This window comes from Kogia breviceps, chromosome X (genome assembly GCF_026419965.1).
Source record: "Kogia breviceps isolate mKogBre1 chromosome X, mKogBre1 haplotype 1, whole genome shotgun sequence".
NCBI lineage: Eukaryota > Metazoa > Chordata > Mammalia > Artiodactyla > Physeteridae > Kogia > Kogia breviceps.
In genome coordinates, this window is record NC_081330.1 from 103,185,848 (window position 1) to 103,208,663 (window position 22,816).

General features: G+C 36.3%; 1 protein-coding gene across 1 annotated transcript in view; it reads right to left on the reverse strand.

Moving 5' to 3' along the window:
- Positions 1 to 22,816, reverse strand: part of CFAP47 (cilia and flagella associated protein 47) — a 41,493-nt gene that overhangs the window by 10,221 nt on the left and 8,456 nt on the right. The window contains 4 exon segments of the mRNA XM_067023179.1: positions 6,652 to 6,777; positions 6,851 to 6,880; positions 16,295 to 16,311; positions 19,287 to 19,467. Coding sequence (XP_066879280.1) covers positions 6,652 to 6,777; positions 6,851 to 6,880; positions 16,295 to 16,311; positions 19,287 to 19,467 — 354 coding nt within the window.

Below are 22,816 nucleotides of genomic sequence, written 5' to 3' on the forward strand. Positions count from 1 at the left end.
TCCCACCCACCAGAACACAGGCAACAGTCACTTGCACCAGGAAGCCTATACAAGCCACTGAACCAACCTTACCCACAGACACACAGACCAAAGGAACAGAATTGAGAGCCCAGAAATAAACCCATGCATATATGGTCAATTATTTGATAAGAGAGCCCTCAGTGGGGGAAAATTCTGCATTATAAATGGTGTTCATCACTCCCAAACTCATACTACAAGGCCATCATCACCCTGATACCAAAACCAGACAAAATGTCACAAAAAAAGAAAACTACAGGCCAATATCACTGATGAACAGAGATGCAAAACTCCTCAACAAAATACTAGCAAGCAGAATCCAACAGCACATTAAGAGGATCATACACCATGATCAAGTGGGGTTTATACCAGGAATGCAAGGATCCTTCAATATAAGCAAATCAATCAATGTGATACACCATATTAACAAACTGAAGGATAAAAATCATATGATCATCTCAACAGATGCAGAAGAAGCTTTTGACAAAATTCAGCACCCACTTATGATAAAAACCCTCCAGAAAGTAGGCACAGATAAAACTTACTTCAACATAATAAAGGCCATATATGACAAACCCACAGCCAACATTGTTCTCAATGGTGAAAAAGTGGAACAATTTCGTATAAGATCAGGAACAAGACAAGGTTGTCAACCCTTACCACTGTTATTCAATATAGTTTTGGAAGTTTTAGCCAAAGCAATCAGAGAAGAAAAATAAATAAAAGGAATCCAAATCTGAAAAGAAGAAGTAAAGCTGTCATGGTTTGCAGATGACATGATACTCTAAATAAATAATCTAAAAGATGCCACCAGAAAGCTACTAGAGCTAATCAATGAATTTGGTAAAGTAGCAAAATTAATGCACAGAAATCTCTTGCACTCCTATACACTAGTGATGAAAAATCTGAAAGAGAAATGAGGGAAACATTCCCATTTAGCATTGCAACAAAAAGAATAAAATACCTAGGAACAAACCTACCAAAGGAGACAAAAGACGTGTATGCAGAAAACTATAAGACACTGATGAAAGAAATTAAAGATGATACAAACAGATGAAGAGATATACCGTGTTCTTGGATTGGAAGAATCAACATTGTGAAAATGACTATACTACCCAAAGCAATCTACAGATTCAATGCAATCTCTATCAAACTACCAATGGCATTTTTCACAGAACTAGAACAAAAAATTTCACAATTTGTATGGAAACACAAAAGACCCCCAATAGCCAAAGCAATCTTGAGCAAGAAAAATGGAGCTGGAGGAACCTGGCTCCCCGACTTCAGACTACACTACAAAGCTACAGTAATCAAGACAATATGGTACTGGCACAAAAACAGAAATATAGACCAATGGAACAGGATTGAAAGCCCAGAGATAAACCCATGCACATATGGTCACCTTATTTTTGATAAAGGAGGCAAGACTACAAAATGGAGAAAAGACAGCCTCTTCAATAAGTTGTTCTGGGAAAACTGGACAGCTACATGTAAAAGAATAAAATTAGAACACTCCCTAACACCACACACAAAAATAAACTCAAAATGCATTAAAGACCTAAATGTAAGGCCAGACACTATAAAACTCCTAGAGGAAATCCTAGGCAGAACACTCTATGACATACATCACAGCAAGATCCTTTTTAACCCATCTCCTAGAGAAATGGAAATAAAAACAAAAATAAACAAATGGGATGTAATGAAACTTAAAACCTTTTGCACAGCAAAGGAAAACATAAAGAAGACAAAAAGACAGCCCTCCGAATGGGAGAAAATATTTGCAAATGAACCAACTGACAAAGGATTAATCTCCAAAATTTACAAGCAGCTCATGCAGCTCGATATCAAAAAAACAAACAACCCAATCAAAAAATGGGCAAAGACCTAAACAGACATTTCTCCAAAGAAAATATACAGATTGCCAACAAACACATGAAAGGATGCTCAACATCACTGATCATTAGAGAAATGCAAATCAAAACTACAATGAGGTATCACCTCACACCGGTCAGAATGGCCATCATCAAAGATCTAGAAATAATAAATGCTGGAGAGGGTGTGGAGAAAAGGGAACACTCTTGCACTGTTGGTGGGAATGTAAATTGATACAGCCACTATGGAGAACAGTATGGAGGTTCCTTAAAAAACTATAAATAGAACTACCATACGACCCAGCAATCCTACTACTGGGCATATACCCTGAGAAAACCATAACTCAAATAGAGTCATGTACCACAATGTTCATTGCAGCTCTATTTACAATAGCCAGGACATGGAAGCAACCTAAGTGTCCATCGACAGATGAATGGATAAAGAAGATGTGCCACATATATACAATGGAGTATTACTCAGCCATAAAAAGAAACAAAATTGAGCTATTTGTAGTGAGTTGGATGGACCTAGAGTCTGTCATACAGAGTGAAGTAAGTCAGAAAGAGAAAAACAAGTAACGTATGCTAACATATATATATATGGAGTCTAAAGAAAAATGGTTCTGAAGAACCTAGGAGCAGGATAGAAATAAAGACACAGACGTAGAGAACGGACTCGAGTACTCGGGGAGGGGGAAGGGTAAGCTGGGACGAAGTGAGAGAGTGGCATGGACATATATACACTACCAAATGTAAAATAGATAGCTAGTGGGAACCAGCTGCATAGCACAGGGAGATCAGCTCAGTGATTCGTGACCACCTAGAGGGGTGGGATAGGGAGGGTGGGAGGGAGACACAAGAGGGAGGGGATATGGGGATATATGTATATGCATAGCTGATTCACTTTGTTATACAGCAGTAACTAACACACCATTGTAAAGAAATTATACTCCAATAAAGATGTTAAAAAAAAGATTTAGATATAATGATATATTCATATCTACCTGCATATATGTATCTACCTATATATGGAGAGACAGTATCTATTTTTCTATCTATCTATGGCAGAGCTATATATATATATATTTGATTTAACATAAATAGGCCATGAGATTTTTTTTAAATCCTATTTAAGAATTTTTCACAACTTGTCAAGGTAAATTCAAAGCAGAATGCTATTTTTTGATACTTCAACATTTCATGAGGATCAAAAATTTCAATAACATGTACAAATACTCATGATATATTATCTTTAACACAGAAAAAATTAAGAATATAAAAATCTGAAGGAAAGAAGAAAATACATAAAATGTAAACCTCAAAATACAGTTTTCATATGATAGAGGCTAAAATTTTAAACTAAAAACTTATTGGAAATGTTTGGCAACTGGTACATGTTGTTATATTTGATACCAAGTGGATTAATAGTGTTTTTAACACTGCTTCTCTCTTACTAACTTGTGGAGAGGTTTCTGGGCCTCACCATTAACAATATAATGAATTTAATTGAAGGTTGATTATAGAATGAAAAAATATGTAAAGAAATGGTCATGCAATTTTCACTGACAAGAGAACAAATATTATGAAGGCTATGACTGACCTAAAATTTAAAGCCTATAAGGTTTTATTCACAAACTTAAGATTTGTTTTTAGCTCTTTGCTATATATTGAAATTATTGACTGCCAATGGGAAGACAGTAGATTACGTTCATCATTCTTCCACACCCAAACTATATGATACACAAGAGATTTTTGCGTTCAAAGAAAATGGAATAGCAGCTATTACCCATTAAAATTTCCAAGACAGTAGTGGTCATTTCATAATGTATAAAAATATTGAATCCCTATGTTGTACACCAAACAAACAAACTCATAGAAAAAGAGATCAGATTTGTGTTTATGAGAGTCAGAGGGTGGCGGGGGGAGGGGTGGCAAAAGGATGTAAGTGGTAAAAAGGTACAAAATTCCAGTTATAAGGTAAATAAGCACTAGGGATGTAATGTACTACCTGACAAAGATAATTAACACTACTGTATGTTTTATAGAAAAGTTGTTAAGAAAGTAAATCCTAAGAGTTCTCATCACAATGAAAAAATTTTTCTTCTTTTCCTTTTTTTTTTTTTTTTTTAAGGAATATGAATATTTATTAAATCTCCAGATTGGCAAGGGTCTCCATGTTTAACGGGAAAAGAGAGGGGGAAAAATCACGTAGGAAAAGAGCAATTTGTTTGACTACTTATAAAAGCGAAACCTAAAATTTAAAGGCAAATTCACACAACTAGAAATATAAGTGCCCAGCAATCGTACAGAGTGTACAATGATCAAGGTCATTAATAAGCAAAGAATTAAAAGCTCATATAGGATTCCACTTTCACACATACTCTGCATGTTTGTTTGCTTTATTTTCAGTTATACAAATATTTTTCTTTTATTTTGCATCTATATGAGATGATGTTCACTAAACTTTCATAATATATGTAAGTCAAACCATTATCCAGTACACCTTAAACTTATACAGTGCTGTATGTCAATTATATCTCAATAAAACTGGAAGAAAAAAGATTCAAAAAGACATCCTAAATACTTTACACAAAAGAGAATGGACTATTATCAACCAGTTGTTGTTTATTATAAATATAACCTGATTTTTGGAACCTGCTGTAAGAAGTAACCAAATTTATGTGCCTCGAGGATGTAAATATTTCTTACAAAAACCCTATTTAAAGAGATTCTAACCATTCATTCATCTCTAGGGAAGGTGTGGAAATTGAGTTGAATGTAACAAAAGCTGAGATACAGATGGAAAATCAGAGAAGACTTAGTGTCTTGAAACCTTCATTGCCACATCTGATGATCTAAGGATTAAGTATAGTATTTCTCAAAAGTTTAGCAAACACAGCAAATGCAGTCAAAACTACTAGGAAACTACATATAGGTGTGGACAGCCATTTTAGTGTACTTCTGAAAGTATTCAAAAAGCATGTTCTTCAAGAGGTGCACAAAGGTTTATTTGATGGGATTATTTAAAACAACCCATACCATCTCCAACGACTAAATCTTCATGTCCGAAAGTTATAGAGCTAACAAGTTTTTACCTTAGGTAATTACTATTAGAAAGGTGGGAAAACTTAGTAATTTGGTAACATCACTGTCATTGGTAGCCTATTTGGGCAGAGTTACTTGAAAATGACTCCCTTTCTCCACCAACTTCTGTTGAAAGTGAACATTTAATTAGTACAGCACATCTGCCTGTATTCACAAAGAGAGCAATCTAGCATCTGATGGTGCTAAGTCTTGCTCCTTATTAGTAAGGAAGCCAATGTCTCCCTTTTTGAGGTGCCACCTCATGGTCCCAATTTCTCCTGGACCCGTTAAAAATTTTTTTTTCTCCTGTGTCCCGATAAAGAGATAACTATTGTACTCAAGCAAAATTTGCCGCCTCAAAATGTCTCTTTGGCATGTGGATTATTTCAAACTGAAACCAATCAAAGCCCAAAAGACTCAGGAAGGAACTCTGACCTTCCTCCTAACTGCCTAAAAGAATGCAGAAAGAAAACCTATTCCAGAAAGGGATCTATCACCATAGACTAGCGTGAACTAGGTGGGTAGACAGGAGGAACCTAGCAAAGTCTGTTTGTTAAAATTTCTCTCTGTGCCCCATTGTCTCTGCATGGCCCAGCAAATACTTATTTATCAAACATTTGGTTTTCTATTTTCATGTGAATGTCCTTCCTCCTCTGAGAAGTCCCCAAACACTACCCCTAACATCCTCTTTTGGCTATAGCTAAAGATGTAAGTGGTCTCATAATTAAAGTTATGTCATTTAAAAATAATCTTTAATAAAGATTTTATTCTGCAGTGATTAACAGGGTCATGGAAATAGGACATTTTCACTGAGTGAAATGATCCTATCGTCATCCCATTAAATAATTTTCTAGGTAGAAGAGAAAGCTTTTGCAAGTGGCGCTTGAGTGCATTTCAATAGTTTAACCATTCATTTTCTATGCCTCAATGGAGATTTACCCAGAGATTAGGTGAGCAAATAATTGATTTACAGACAGAAATAATTTATTTTCTGTTGGAGCAAAAGTTGAAGATTCTATAAAGAAATTCATCTGCATATTTTAAAATGAAAATAACCATTATTTATCATAAATGTAAATATTTGATTTAAATGAGTACTAACAATAATTGAAATGAATTAAATTAAAATGCGATAAATAACAATATTGTCCTCATATTTTATTTAAATGAAGACTCAGTATTTGACTTTATCAAATAATTCTGAACATGGATTTAGTAATACTTTAATAATTCACATAAGACAATCATATTCTTTGTCAGTACTATTTAAAACCCCAAATCTATGCCAGTTGCTCGAAATATATTTCAGAGTGAAAGGCCTGCTACAGAAACCAGGAAGAATCAATACTAAAAGAGTCCAGAGAGCACAATCCTGCTTTTATCAGATGTGTGAGGAAAGCATGTAGGCTAAGGTTAATTTTGCTCTAGTAATTCTTGAGATATGCAGGTAAAATGCTTATCAGGGCAGCCACTATGATACCATTGCACTAAAAGATGTTTTCTATAAGCATTTAAGGTGCATTTTACTGGATTTAAAATAAAATTGCTGTAATTTGAATAATTTATCCCAAAATGCTCATTTAATATAGATATTTTTTAGGAATAGCAATTTAGGTTTATAACAAATGCCCCAACTGTTTGTGAAAAGGAGTCTATGAACAATTAATGAGGCTCTTACCAGAGCAATACATTTCACTTCAATAGTGTTTAAGGGTGGTACAGGAGAACTATGGATTTCAAGATAATACCAGATTTGTAAATTGCTAATAGCATCATCTGAAAAAAAGAAAAAAACATAGGACATCTTAATTTAGGTTTCAGAAAACCATATTTAACATAAAAATTTGAGAAACATGAATTAGATATCATTTTCAAACTCTTTCTGATGGACTCATTTGTCAAGAGAGCTGTGAGGAAGGTGAAAAGCTGATTTCATCACAGTTTGTGAGCAATTAGAGAAGCCCGAGCCTGCATGGCCATGAGAATGGGCTGTGAAAGCTCCCTGCCTCATGCCTGCTCCGTAACTCACTAAGTTCCCCACAAAAATAAGAGTGTTTTACTTTTAAGGATTAATATTTCAAAAGGAATAACTAATTTTTCCCCCTTAATTCCCAAAGTATTCACATATTATACGTAGAAATACCTAACTATGGTATTACAATAGACAAGGCTACATTTCTAGTACCATAAAAATTTAGCCTAAGGAAAAAATCAGAAATAGTTTATGAAATTTCTCATTTTTTGGGAGTGTGAAAGAGGATCCTAGCAATTTAGCCCCCAAAAAGCTGAAATGGAGTATGGACTGTTAAAAAAAAGGAGGAGGAAAAAAAGGAGAAGGTGGGGAGGGGGGAAAGACAAATAAGAAGAAAGAAAGAACAGGCCCAAGGTGGAGCCACTTGCCTCTGTGACCGTAAACCAAGACTTAATTGCAGTTTCAACCTCTCCCAGGAAGGGACTTTTTGCAATTTCCTGGTCAGCTCTAGTGAGGTAACCTTGCCTGAAGCAATCCTTTCTTTTGTTATGCTAATAACATCCTTGTCCATACCCCACCCCCTCCGCCAGCATTTCTATAAAACCTGGGAGTAGCTTTCTATCCGCTAGATGGGATGCCGCCTGATTAATGAATTGATGAATCAGGCCAACTAGATCTTACTCAGCTGAATTTTGTTTTTTAACAGGACTAAGCCGTGAGAAAGTAATGTTTACATCTGAGTTTTCCAACATTTTTTTTTTTTTTTTAATAGGCCTTTCTGCTGCCTGTGATGTCCAAAATCGCACCTTTAAATCCTGAAACCAGAACCCTGGTCAACCATAAAAGCCCTGTGTAGCAGGGTTTGTACTGGCCTCAAACCCACATGTTTTCTATTTGTTCTCATCTGCTCAGCTTCTCACTTTGATATTCTTTATTCTCCAATGTTGAGCTAGATTACAGTTTAAGATGACCTTCAGTTTCAGTTAATTGTTTGCATATCATATCAGTATTGTCAAGTTTTAAATATTCCAAGAACTGCAATGTTTGATTAACTTACTTAGGTAAATCACTAAGCCTCTCTGGGCCTTAATTTCCTTATCTGTGAAATAAGGGGCCCAGACCAGTGCAGTTCTCAGACTCTCTCTTCTGAAAAAGTATTTTGTTTTGCACTGCATTGCAATGCATTGCAGTGTATTATGTTGAATTGTTGAATTACATTGACTATATTGAATTGTCTTGCATGGCTCAAATAATTGGCTCAGTAAGTCCAAAATCTGCAGGTTAGTCCAGCAGGTTGGAGACCCAGGGAAGAGTTGGAGTTCAAGTCCAAAGGCAGTCTAAGGGTAGAATTCAGTTTTGTTCTGCAGAGGTCAGTCTTTGTTCTATTAAGACCTTCAACTGGTTAGGTAAGACCCACACATATTATGGAGGGCAACCTTCTTTGAAAGTCTAAAGATTTAAATGTTATTCTCATACAAAATCACCTTCACAAAAACATCAGAATAATGTTTAACCTAATATCTGGGCACTATGACCCAGCCAAGGTGACACATAAAATTAACTAACACTGGGACAAGAACACCCCCTATTTGTAATTGCTGTGTCTATCACATAAGGTAGTATTGTGATGAAGCTAATTTAACACCTACAGAGCTAAAAACATACAATGAATATGAATTTATTGGTGAGAGTGGGATTAGTGATAATTTATTAATGAGATGAACAACAAAAATAATAATTATTAAACTTTGTTTAACTACAAGCTTTAAACATATTAAAACTTTTTTCTAATTATAAAATTAGGCACTATAGCAATTTAAGAAATTACTGAAAAACTTTAAAAACTAAAAATCATTCACCATCTCATGACCAAGAGTACTTATTTTTTTGTATAAAATTTCAAGAGTAATATATCAATAAAGACATAAATATATAGACATATACATATATAAATACACTGGGATATACACATATATAATTAATAGATCCATATATATGTGTGCATTTGTATATATACATTTCTATCATTCAGAGAATATTCACTATTAAATTTAAGTTTATTACTAGTCATTAGGGAAATGCAAATTAAAACCACAATGAGATATCACACTTGTTAGAATGGCCATGATCAAAGAGACAAGAGATAACAAACGCTGGCGTGGATGTGGAGAAAAGGGAACCCTTGTGCACTGCTGGTGGGATTGTAAATTCATGAGGCCACTATACAAAACAGTCTGGAGGATCCTCATAAAATTAAAAACAGAATTACCATACGATCCAGCAATCTCACTTCTGGGAATATATCCAAAGGAAATAAAAACACTAACTCGAAAAGATATCTGTACCTTCCTGTTCAAAGCAGCATTATTTACAATAGCCAAAACATGGGAACAACCTAAGTGTCATCAACGAATGAATGGATAAAGACGTTATAGTATATTCAGTGGAATCTTATTCAGCCATTAAAAAACAAGGAAATCCTACCATGTGTGACAACACGGATGGACTATGAAGGCATTATGCTAAGTGAAATAAGTCAGATAGAGAAGAAAAAATACTGTATGATCTCACTTATACGTGTAGTCTAAAATAAACAAACAAAACAATAACAAAAAACCCAAGCTCATAGAAAAAGAGATCAGACTTGTGGTTACCAGAGGCAGAGGGTGGGGGTAGGGGGAAATGAAGGAAGTTGGTCAAAAGGTATAAACTTGCAGTTATAAGATAAATAAGTACTAGGGATGTAATGTACAGCATGATGACTATAGTTAACACTGCTGTATGATACATAGGAAAGTTAAGAGTAAATTCTAAGAGTTCTCCTCATAAGGAGATAATTGTTTTTTCTTTTTTCTTTCTTTTCTTTTTATTGTATCTATATGAGAAGATGGATGTTAGCAGAACCCATTATGGTAAGCATTTCACAATATGTGTAAATCAAACCATCAAGCTGTATACCTTAAACTTAAACAGTGATATAGGACAATTATTTTTCAATAAAAATGGAAAAAAATTTATGGGCAGGTAATACCTATTCAAAAACATTTTAAATCGAGACTTCCCTGGTGTCGCAGTGGTTTAGAATTCTCCTGCCAATGCAGGGGACACAGGTTGAGCTCTGGCCTGGAAAGATCCTACATGCCGCAGAGCAACTAAGCCTGTGCGCCACAACTACTGAGCCTGCGCTCTAGAACCCGCGAGTCACAACTACTGAGCCCATGTGCCACAGCTACTGAAGCCCGTGTGCCTAGAGCCCATGCTCCGCAACAAGAGAAGCCACCACAATGAGAAGCCCGCGCACCGCAACAAAGAGTAGCCTCCGCTCGCCACAACTAGAGAAAGCCTGCATGCAGCAACGAAGACCCAATGCAGCCAAAAATTAAATAAATGATAAATAAATACAATTTTTTTAAAAATCCAATGACTCGCCAAATCATATTTTCATTTTACTATAAATAACTCCTTACAAAATACACAAATTCTTTTGACTAGTAAAGCAGGATACACACACACACACACCACACACATACAACATACACACACACAGGAGGGGGGATAAGAGAGAAAGGTGGTGAATGAGGGAGAAAGTTTTATTTTCTTAATAACAATGATATATATGTGTGTATGTATATATATACATATATATATATATGTATATATCACTAGTTTAAAATTCAAATATGAAGCTTTTAACCAGAATATCATGGGTGGATTGGGAAGCCACTAGAGCCTTCTTCTGAAAGCAACCTAAATTCATATTCAATAGAGCATCTACGGCCTACCTTGCACTCCCAGGGAGAACTATGTCTCTGACACATGACCCCACGGCAAACACTTCCTTCAGTTTGACAGAATATATGCAGTTTTCAAATTTATGGTTTTCTTCAAGTTTGTAAATCTTCCTTGTTCTCATATTTTACTGCACTCCTGTAACTGAACTACTAAGCAATTTAAAAACTATTTTAGAAATAATTTTATTTTTGAAATGTATTGCTTCTTCCATTTGACACTGACGGGATACCTGCTGCTGTATGCCAGGTGTTGGTCTGCAGGCCAATGCTAGTCTGGCGTTCAAAGGACAGATCATCCCGTGTAAAGGCAGAAAATGCAGAATTTGTTGTCACTCATTGATCTATTAACGTGCATGAATTTACCTCTAGCCAATCACCTGAGTAGACCTTGAGTTAATACTGATTTTGATTTTGGGGTCAGGGGCAGGAAAAACAAATCTAGTGTTCATAAGCCCCCAGGGTAATACCATGCAGGTGGCTAGAGCTTTTATGAAACATCAGAGCAGAGGCTGTCTGGGAAAGCAGAGATGGTGAAAGCAAAGAGGAAATCCCAGAAGACCATGAGAGGATACAAACAAACCCAATTCATTCTCTGTGCAGTGCCTCAAGGCCCTGTTTCTTTTTGTAAACCGTATTTTTCACCTAAAAGAGCATGAAAATGCTTTATGGCATTTAAAGCAGCCAACATTTATTTTGAAAGACCAGTGGCATCTAATTGGTTTTTATGCTCCTATAACTGTGCACATTCTACAACACTGGTGGGAACAGGCCAGCAAGATCCAAATTCAGTTTTAGCCAAGCTTTTGATAGCACTTTCTCTGGCATTTTCATTGAGACAAACTAGGAGAGAGTGGAGCCAAAAGAAGCCCTAAATCCTCCCATATATCCATATCGTGTTAGGGAATTTTTAAAAATGGGAGTTAGCATATTAAGTAAGAGTGATAAACATTAGTTGAGCACCTACTAGATGAGTACTTTTCATATATTCCCATTTTATGCCTATAACGACGCTGGGTTAAGGTTAAGGAAAGGTTAAGTATTATCTATATTTTACAGGTAAGAAACCTGACAATCAGTGATGTTAAGTACACTACCAAGGTCGCCCAACCAGAGAATGATATAATTGGAGGTTGAAGTCACACAATAGCAGTACGATAAGAGATAGCAAAGGAAAAGATGTTCAATTTTGCCATTGTGATGTGCTGGTTAGCATGAATATACTGCCCAAACTTTAAATGAAAAAAATGCAAATTTAAATAGCACTACTTTTGCTCAGCATCACATTCTGAAAATACACATGACAAGCAGGCTTCTCATCATACACAATATTAGAAATTAAATTTTGAACTGAATTTCTATTTCAAAGATGGCAACTGGTAATACATATCTGTCTAGATAGTGGAGAGTAGCAGGGCGCCAGCTATAAACACTATTCCTATCTTGTTTAAACATAGGCCTAACATAAGAACTTTGTTATGCTCACATTAAACATTTCGTTTTGACATTAAGCAGAAGTTCATCAAAAAGAAATTTTTAAAAATCTTTAGCAAAGCTGACTAAAAGCTTGTTTGCAATCATTTAGAGTAGGCTTTCTTGTGCCAATGTCATAATAGATCTCATTCCAGCATAAGGACTTCTGAATTGCAAATTTGCAGAAATAAATCTTAGCTCCAATTTACAGTTGTGTTGAACGGAATGAATGCAATCACTTTTCACCAAGTGAAAAAGCACTTTCAGCTGCTGCTGAAAAAATACAAGGTAATTGTGGGCTACATCAAAATCACCATTGTTACCAACTTTCTAGAGCTATCAGCTTGTCAAGGGGCACGGATATAAGAGAGAATTTAAGACTACTTTATCATGAATGTTCAGGGTAGAGACTAAACTTACTAACATGACTGGAAACCATCTTAAAACGTGGATTCTCAGCATTTAGCTTTCTACTGTAGAATAAACAGTTGAAGCACAGTATTGAACTGTGTCCATGTAGTATCCTGAACAATTAAATACTTGACACTGTAAGTGAATGGTTTATGAAAATATCCTTTAAAATTTTAAAATATTTATTCTTTTTTTTTTTTTTCGGTACGCGGGCCTCTCACTGTTGTGGCCTCTCCCGTTGCAGAGCACAGGCTCCAGACGCGCAGGCTCAGCGGCCATGGCTCATGGGCCTAGCTACTCTGCGGCATGTGGGATCTTCCCGGACCAGGTCACAGAACCCGCGTCCCCTGCATTGGCAGGCAGACTCTCAACCACTGCGCCACCAGGGAAGCCCAATATTTATTCTTAATTGAGATAAAATTGACATATAACATTATATTAGTTTTAGGTGTAAAAATACTCTTGTTTAATGTTTAGAGATCATTTTAGGCTACCATGCCATGATCAACATATTAAATTATTTCAGTCTGATTTTAGTTCATAAATTTAAATGACTCATAGTTCAATAAATAGTCCTTGTGGACTTCCACGTCTCTGCAGACAAAGATAAGATATTCAACTACCCAAGTTTCCCCCCCCTCTTTTTAAAAATCACAAATAAATGTCATTAACAATTGGAAGGATTTCTAAAGACTTCTTCCCTGGAGATGAAAGTATGTTCCTCACAACTAGGGGATCATAAGGGATAATTATGAAGTCTTATGCTTAGGTTAGATAAAGCAACTACATTGGTTAACAGTAAGATGAAAGCTGTTTAAAGATATCTAGGGATCGCCATTTCCATAATATGTTGGAAGAGATGTGCAGAGAATCCTCTCTCAACTGACAATTTTAAGTTAAACACACAAACAAGCTAAGAAAGCAGGAATCCACTGCACTGAGCCATCACTGGAGATATCTGTTCTGGAATATGAACTACTCTGTGGTATCCTGGAGTCTTGCCTTTTGGGGTCATAATTGGGAATCAGAAAACAAACCTGTCAAACAGCCTAGGCTTGCATGAGGTCCCGATTTCACATTATATTTTGGGACTACCAAACCCCAAATTAATTATTTAGCTTCATAACTCTTCATTTCTCTTCACAGAAAGGGGGCCCTAGTGGTATGCCCACAAGTTTAGACAGTCACCTGTTTGTTTTTATTAAAATCTGCTTTTTAAAGTTATATTATCACCCTGATATTCACAAGCTGGAGGGCACTGAGCTGATTACTGTGATTTCCTCATAAGAAACTCAGAACAGTTACGCCAGAGACATATGTGTTCCACGTAGATTATTGAAGAGCAAATGGAGCAAACTATTAGAAAAAAATGATATGTAGGTTATATCAAATTGTATAACCTTAATTCTTTACTTTCTTTTTTTTTTTTGTGGTACGCGGGACCCTCACCGCTGCGGCCTCTCCCGTTGCGGAGCACAGGCTCTAGATGCGCAGGCTCAGCGGCCATGGCTCACGGGCCCAGCCGCTCCGCGGCATGTGGGATCTTCCCGGACCCGGGCACGAACCCGCGTTCCCCGTATTGGCAGGCGGACTCTCAACTACTGCGCCACCAGGGAAGCCCAATAACCTTAATTCTTACAAGTTCATTTTCTTAGTGCTATATTAGGAGTGAGTTGCTCTATGTTGTGAACATGCATGTTTATAGCCATCTCTAAATCATATTTGTGAATCATGTTATTGCAATCAAAATAAATTTAAGGATTATTGTTAGGAAAGTATATACTAACTGTTAATGCCTAATCATCTTCACTAAATATTGGCCTTGTACAAAAATCAAGTTTCTACCTGAGACTAATGGAAATTTAGTTGCATATTTCACTACTACAAATAAGCCACAGGCCATTACTACATTTCTATATCTTGTTACATACTAATCCTGTAATAATGGACAGTAATATTAGCTTTTTGCATTCTAATGACCAGAGAGGTCATTTTCTGGTTGTTAAGGAGAGAATCAGGCCATTACGTTTTAATGCATTTAGTCATTAAACATTTCTGCCTTTACACACGGTGTTTTTGTTTGCTTGGTTTTGTGTGTATGTTTCCCTTTAAGGTTCTATGCTTTCATATCTAGGTTGACTGATTCAATATTTTTCCATTTTTCTGAAATTTATTGACACAAAAAAGATAATCTTCAAATCAAGATAGAACTGGGCTTTCCCTCCCTAACCAGTAAATCTATCCTGCTGATCTCTCTCTCGCAGTTAATGGTATCACCTTCCTTAGAGTTGCTTACTATCAGAAGTACACCTGACTTGCCTTTCTCCCTTCTCTCTCCTTATTCAATCTTCATCAAATGCAGCTGTGACAGACATAATGCTACATCAACCATTTTCCTTTTCAGGAATGAAGGACTTATATTTCTGTTGCTACTAGGAATAATGCTGGAAAATGACTATTTGGTCAAGCCCTCTTTAGGCATGGCGCCTTGAGTGGAAAAAAAAAAAAAAAAAGCCTCACCCAAGGTCAAACCTCCTTCTACATGTAGTCCACTTTCTTTCCTTTTTTTTTTTTTTTTTTCAGTACGTGGGCCTCTCACTGCTGTGGCCTCTCCCGTTGCGGAGCACAGGCTCTGGACGCGCAGGCCCAGCGGCCATGGCCCACGGGCCCAGCTGCTCCGTGGCATGTGGGATCTTCCCGGACCGGGGCACGAACCCGCGTCCCCCGCACCGGCAGGCAGACCCTCAACCACTGCGCCACCAGGGAAGCCCTGTAGTCCACTTTCAATGTCTGATCAGCACAGCAGCATAAAGGCCCAGTCCCCTTCTCCTAACTTGGGACAAGTCCAGAGGACCATCCCAGCTTCAGAGGCCCCAGTGAGTTGACTAAAAGCCTTCACTCCGCCTGTCCGGAAACTCAACTTTTCCCTCCGGTCAGTATGTTTCCTTACCTTTTCCTTTCACAAGTGTTGATCACAATACATTCCCTAATAAATGTCCTATAAACTAATCTCCCATCTCAGAGTCTGATTCCCTGGAAACCCAAGCTGCTACAGCATCATTTTCCATTGTTACTTTTCTTGAAACTTCACTTCTATTTTTTTTAACCCACTATCACTGGCCTAGTTTGGTCTGCCCATAATGTTCATTTAAGTGGTCAACCTTAACTTTTTGTTCCATGGCCAAAGAGGCATTCAAATTTAAACCTCCACATAGGTACGCTTGAAACATGATTGTAGTTCACTTCAGGCTCCTGTGATAATTCCAGTTCCATCCATTTCTCAAAATTTCTACCTAACAATCAATATGCCATGACACCTACTTTAGTATATGCCACATATGACTCAGTGCTCCATGAAAATCCCCTCTGCAGACAAGTCTGCATTCACACCAGTGGTTTGCTATGACTCTCTTCCAGTGGGAATTCACTGCCATGGGAATCTGCCCTAAGAACAAACTTTAATCATTGAGGGAAAGGAGGTAGAGGATGTTTACCCCAATTTCTTTACCCTTCAGCTTGACAATTCTCTCAGCAAGTTCCCAGTGAGGTTCCCCAGGTCTCAGCAGTAACCTGATATCTAGCTCATTTTCTGACTTTTTCCCTTCAGCATCGTACTTCCCCATTTGGTCAGCGTGCTTCCTGTGATCACCTCTCAAAAAAACTACTTGCAGTTAAACTCTTTTCTCAGGGTCTGCTTTTGGGAGAAGAGGCACAAACTAATACTGAGAACTAATCAACCAGAATATTGCTAAAGGCCCCTAAATGATCTCTTAGATCTATCCACCCTCTCTTGTACCTCCTATCCATTTTATGTTACCTCCAGACTTTTCTTTCTAAAACTCAGCTGACTCATGCCCCTCAGAAATCTTCAATGGCTCCAACTGCAATAAGAAGTAAAACACAATTCTGTCCAGCAAAGTCTGCCTGTTTTTCTAACTGTATGTCACTCTGCATTGGCTACCATAAACACACACTCCAGACACACCTCTCTATTCATTATTTACAGAAAGTAACTTCTCTTTATTTTCAATAATGTTGTTTCCTCTGCTAGAATGCGTTCCCCACCATATCGACTGATAAATCCCAGTTCATCCTTTAAGGTCCAGGTCAAACCCATTATCCTCTAAGATGCCCTCTTGGACTCCCACTGTTAGGGTTAACGTTTCCCAATATCATGCTCTGCAGTGCCATGTTTAAACTCGTGGTATATCAGTGTGTACCTTGTACTGAGGTGACTTATGGATATCTATTTCTACCACCAGATATGAATTCCTAGGAAGCAAGAGCCATATGACATCTATCTTTGTATCTAGTGGTAATATTTGAAATAATTAACAAACCTATATTCCAGCTCTGACCAGTCAGGAAGGACACTGGATCCAAGCCCTGAGGCATGTGTTAACACTATTTGTTGCTGATTTGTTGGGGGGGCAAAGGGAGGGTCTGTGGTGGCTAGAGATCAAAAGTTACACCTAAGTGGAGCTCAAACAATTGAGTATTTGCCAACATACCAGGAAAAGCATCTGTGAAAATATTTTAACAAACAGAGCGTAATTGGTTAAAGATCAGCTTTGTTTATAACTACTATACTTATCAAGACTTTCCAAATTATAGGCCTTTTGTAAATAATTGTTTATATAATTAAGGACAGAACTGAAAAGGTACACAAAGTTTGTTCTTTTTAAGATGGATGATATACACATGCACATTGACATACTTCTTTAACCAGCACAAATAGGAACGTTCTTATATATTTATGAAAATTTTAGTCTAGTTTTCTTTATATTACAAGATTAACAACTGTTCAGAAGCAATTACATTTACATTGCTTAAAATATTGTAGCATCCTTCCAACAGTAATATCAATAAAAACGGAGTTTGCCTTCTTTACAGGCTTAGCTTGTCCAAATCATAATGGCAACATTAATTCAAATTTAAGGGACCGCCCTGGGAAGTACAATCATGAACATGTCTTGCAAATATTTTTCAAAATTATGAAGCCTGCAAAAGCTCTTGTGTAGCCAGCAATATTTACCAATTCATCCTCAACGATGTATCCTGAGTTGCCTTTAAGTTCCCCAAATTTCTTCTAAAGTCCTTCAAATCAGCATGCTAAGAGTCCTTATCTGATCAGTGAAAATACGTTTTGAAGTTTTATGGTCTCAGAAATGCTTCCAAAATCAACAAAAATGACTATACAAAGGAAAGATACATTAAATCTGATTAATTCTTCTTAGCTCCCTTTCTATAACTTTAAGAGTCTGATTCATGGATCAGCAGCTCCGTTTTGTTTAAAGGAGTCATAAACACTCCTAATTCAACAATGTTCTACCGTTTGAAGTTTCTCTTACGTTCCTTCTCACACATAGCAGATCTCATTGCCTTTTATAGAACAGGAAACTCAGATTTATTACTTATATAAAAAATAATAATGGAAATTATGAATCACTTGCTACCCTTTACAAAAGACTAGTTAAAATTCCAGAACTAAGGAACATTAGGATTGTCATTTGATGATTAAAATGAAAACTGAAATTTACATTTCTATCCTGTGAATTACATTAAAAATGGCAAAAAACATGCTACTTTATTGAGATGCCTGGAAGAGGCTCACTCTAGTTCAAAATCTACCTATTACATGGAGAATTGTTAATGGGCTTTGTAAAGCCAAATGTCTGAAAAGTGATGAAAAGATTTCACAAGATGCTAACAGCTATGACTATGGTGACATTTGAGGTCAAGCCAACTAGAAGTAGAGAGTGGGGATGGGCGGGTTGGCTCTTCACCCACAGCATATTCTATTACAGTGGTAGTAACTGGATCACTGTGGTTGCCATTCTGAAATTTCCCTTCTGCTTGTTAACAGCGCTGGCATTCAGCCTACTCTCTGTGTACTTTCTTATTTGGAGCAGCTCTCTACACCTCCTATGCTAGGTACAGACCCTTTCCTAAAACATGCTTTGTTGAAGCAAGCAAAGATGAGGGGCTAGTACTTCCAGGCAGTACAAGATTGCTTCTGGCTGTATGCGTTCTACATTTTTAAACTGTATCCATTTACCAACATTTTAGTAATTTCCTCAGCAGGATCTAACCACCATGGGACACTGAATTCTCTCCCGAATAGAACAATTATTCCTTTGATGAAATACAGTCCCTCAGTTCTTCCCTGTTAGTCTTCTACACCTCTCACCTCCTCTCTCATCAAAAGCTTTGCAGGAATAACCCTCACTCCCATTCCCAAGCAAGCAATTCTTTTCAGGGACCATCAGGCAATTTGCATAAATGAATGTTTTACTAGAGAGAAACAAAGAAAACTTCACATATACCAAAGCCTTTAACCTATTTTTCATGTTCAATTAAGTATATGTACATGTTTTTATAATACCTAGTCCTATAAAGAGATATTCTCATAGGATGCTGTCTGGCTCATAAATTGATATAACTATTTGAAAGTGTTTACCACAATTTTAAATGTAAATGCCTTAACTAAATATTTCTACTTCCAGGAATTTGCCCCACAAATAAATTTTTAAAAATGGACAAGAAAGTATAGCACTATAGACATAAAATGTATGCCCCAAAGCTCTGATTATTTAGAAAGGTAATGACTGAAATGGAAAACTAAATTTCCCTCTGGGTTATTTATTAGAAAGGGGAAATTTAAATTACTTTTTAATTTATTCTCATCACTCATCTTTCCCAGTATGGTAGTTAATAATATTTCATTAATTTTGTTACCTTTGAATACACCACATTTCCAAGGGCATACGTGTAGAATATAGGGAATTGCATTATCAGGGTCTATGGTGATGTCTCGGTTTCCCCACACCATCGGAAGGTCTGAGGACACCTAAAAAAGAGAATTCAAAAACAGGAATTATATAATGTCAACATTTCCATGAAATTAGTATAATAAGCTAAAGCACAGGAAAAGCTGAAATTTAACTTAAATACTTCCATTAAAACTGTTCACTTTTAAATGAAAAGCAAACCAGAAAAATGACACATACAAGTAGAAGAAAAATCTAAGACATATGAAAAAATAGAACAAAAGAACAATGTTTATTTTCTGTTGCTACTTGTAGCAAGATCACTGATGCTTAGACAATCAGACTAGCTTTTATAGGCCATGCAGAATTTTCTTTATGCAATTTGATGTACAAAAGATAAACCATTTCAATGAATTTCTATATCAATATTACTGCAGCATATAAATAATATTTAAGCAGCATTTGACCACAACTCTTGTTAGCTAGATTCAACTTTCACCTTAGTGAGTACTTTCATCTTGCCACCTCCCACTCCCCCACCACTGCCCAGGCAAACACTAATCTACTTTGTCCCTCTATAGATGTGCCTATCTTGAACAATTAATAAAAAAGAAGTCATACAGTATGTGGTCTTTCGTGACTAGCTTTTTTTCACTTAGCATAATGTTTTCAAGGTTCATCTATGTTGTGGTGTTTATCAGGACATCATTTCTTTTTATTGATGAATGGTATTAAATTGTATAACAACCACATTTTGTGTATCCATTCATAAGTTGATGGAAATTTGGGGAGTTTCCATTTTTGTTTATTATGAATAATGCAGCTATGAAAACATGTACAAGTTTTTGAGTAGACACAGATTTTCTTTTCTTATGGACATACATCTTGGTGTGGAATTGCTGGGACATATGATAACCAGATGTTTAAACTTTTAAATGACAGCTTTCCAAAACTCTTTTCCAAAATGGCTGCACCATTTTTCTTTCCCACCAGCAATGAATGATGGTTCCTGTTTCTCTACAGCTTTTCTCAAAGTTTTTGTCTGTCATTTCTATGATAGCCATCCTAATGAGTGTGAAGTGGTATCTCACTGTGATTTTTTTTGCGGTACGCGGGCCTCTCACTGTTGTGGCCTCTCCCTTTGCGGAGCACAGGCTCCGGACACGCAGGCTCAGCGGCCATGGCTCACGGGCCCAGCCGCTCCGCGGCATGTGGGATCTTCCCGGACCGGGGCACGAACCCGTGTCCCCTGCATCGGCAGGCGGATTCTCAACCACTGCGCCACCAGGGAAGCCCCTCACTGTGATTTTGATTTGCATTTCCCTAAGGATTAACAATGTTGAGTATCTTTTCATGTGCTTATTGTTCATTTGCATATCCTTTTGGGGGCCTCTGTTCAAATTCTTCACACATTTAAAAAACTGTGTTACTTGTCATTTTGTTATTAAATTGTAAGAGATGTTTATATATTCTAGAAACAAGGCCCTTATCAGATATTGGCCATGTGGATATTTTCTCTCATTCTGTGGGCTGTTTTTGCACTTTCTTCAAGGTATCATTTGAAGCACAAACATTTCAACTTTGAGTTTATTTATTGTTTTGTCACACCAATGTCATATCTAAAAAAAATCAGTGCCAAACCCATGGTCATGAAGATTTTACTTGTATGTCTATGATCCTTTTTGAGTTTACTTTTGCACATGGTATGAGTTAAGGGGTCCAAATTCATTTTTTTGTATGTGACTATAAAATTGTCTCAGCATGATTTTTTTAAAAGACTATTTTGTCTCACTGAATTCTCTTAGTAACCTTGTCAAAAATCGATTAACCATTATTATAAAGGTTTGTTTCTGCACATTCTATTCTATTCCATTCATCTACATGTCTACCTTATGCCAGTACATTTTCTTTAATATTATAGCTTTGTATTTAAGGGTTTGTAGTAAGTTTTAAAATGAGAAAGTGTGAGTCATCTACTTTCTTTCTTATTGCACAGGATTGCTTTGGCTCTTCTGTGTCCCTTGCATTTCTATAAGAATTTCAGGATTACCTTGTAAGATTATGCAAAAAAGTCAGGATTTTGATATTGTGTTCGATTTGTATATCAATTTTTTTAATATTGCCATCATAACAATATTAAGTCTTCTGACCTATGAGCATGTGATGTCTTTCTATTTATTTAGAATTTCTTTAATTTCCTTCAATAATGTTTTGTAGTTTTCAGTGTATAAATCTTGACCTACTTTTGTCAAACTTGTTCCTAAGCATTTTATTCTTTTTGATACTATTATAAATGATTATTAATTTCATTTTGTATCACTCATCACTAGTGTATAGAAATGATTAATTTTTGTATATTGATCTCATATCCAGCAAATCTTCTAAACTCATTTATTAGTTTTGATAGTATATTTAGTGGATTCTGTATAATTTTCTATTTATAAGATCATGATATCTATACATACAGATTGTATGATTTCTCCCTTTTCACTGTGCATGCCTTTATTTCTTGTTCTTAACTAACTGCACTAGCTAGTACCCTCTAGTACAATGTTGAATAGAAGTGGCAAGAGTGGAAAATCCTTGTCTTGCTCCTGACCACAGGGAAAGTTATTCAATGTTTTACCATTAAGTATGATGTTAGTTGTGGGATTTTCATGGATGCCTTTTAGCATGTTTCAAGTACACATGGAATATTTTCCAGGGTAGACCATGTCTTAGGACATAAAAGAAGCCTCAATAAATTTAAAAGGGGTAGAATCATACAGAGTATGTTTCTGACAACAACAGAATTAAATTAGCAATGAAAAATGGAAAGAAATTTGGGAAATCCTTAAATAGGTGGAATTTAAAATAACATAGTCCTAAATAACCAATATGCCAAAGAAGAAATCCCAAGGGAAATTAGAAAATATTTTGAGCCCATATAGTGAATGTTTCCCTTTTTTATTGTACTTTTCAACTGTAGAATTTATCTTTCTATAATTTCTATATATTAATACTTACTGATACTATCTCTTTATTGAAACTTTTCATTAATTCTTCAGATACCATTTCTTTTAGTTCATTGAACATATTTACAAAGGTTTTATTATAAAGTCTCTGTCCAGTAATCCTACATGTGGGCCCCTTCAGAGACACCTTCTAGTGACTGCTTATTTTCTTGTATATGGGCCATACTCTCCTGTTTCTTTGTTTCCTTTTTCTTTGTCTCATAATTTTTGTTGTTGAAAAATATACATTTTATATAAGGTAATGTAGCCATTTTTGAAATCAGATCACTACCTCCCCATAGTTTATGTTGTTCTTGTTTTTGTTGCTTTATTCTTTGTTGATTTAGTGATTTTTCTGGATGAACTGTAAATTCTGCATTCACTGTAGTGTTCGTCTAGTAAATAGCTTAGTGGTCAGTAATACAGGCATACTAGT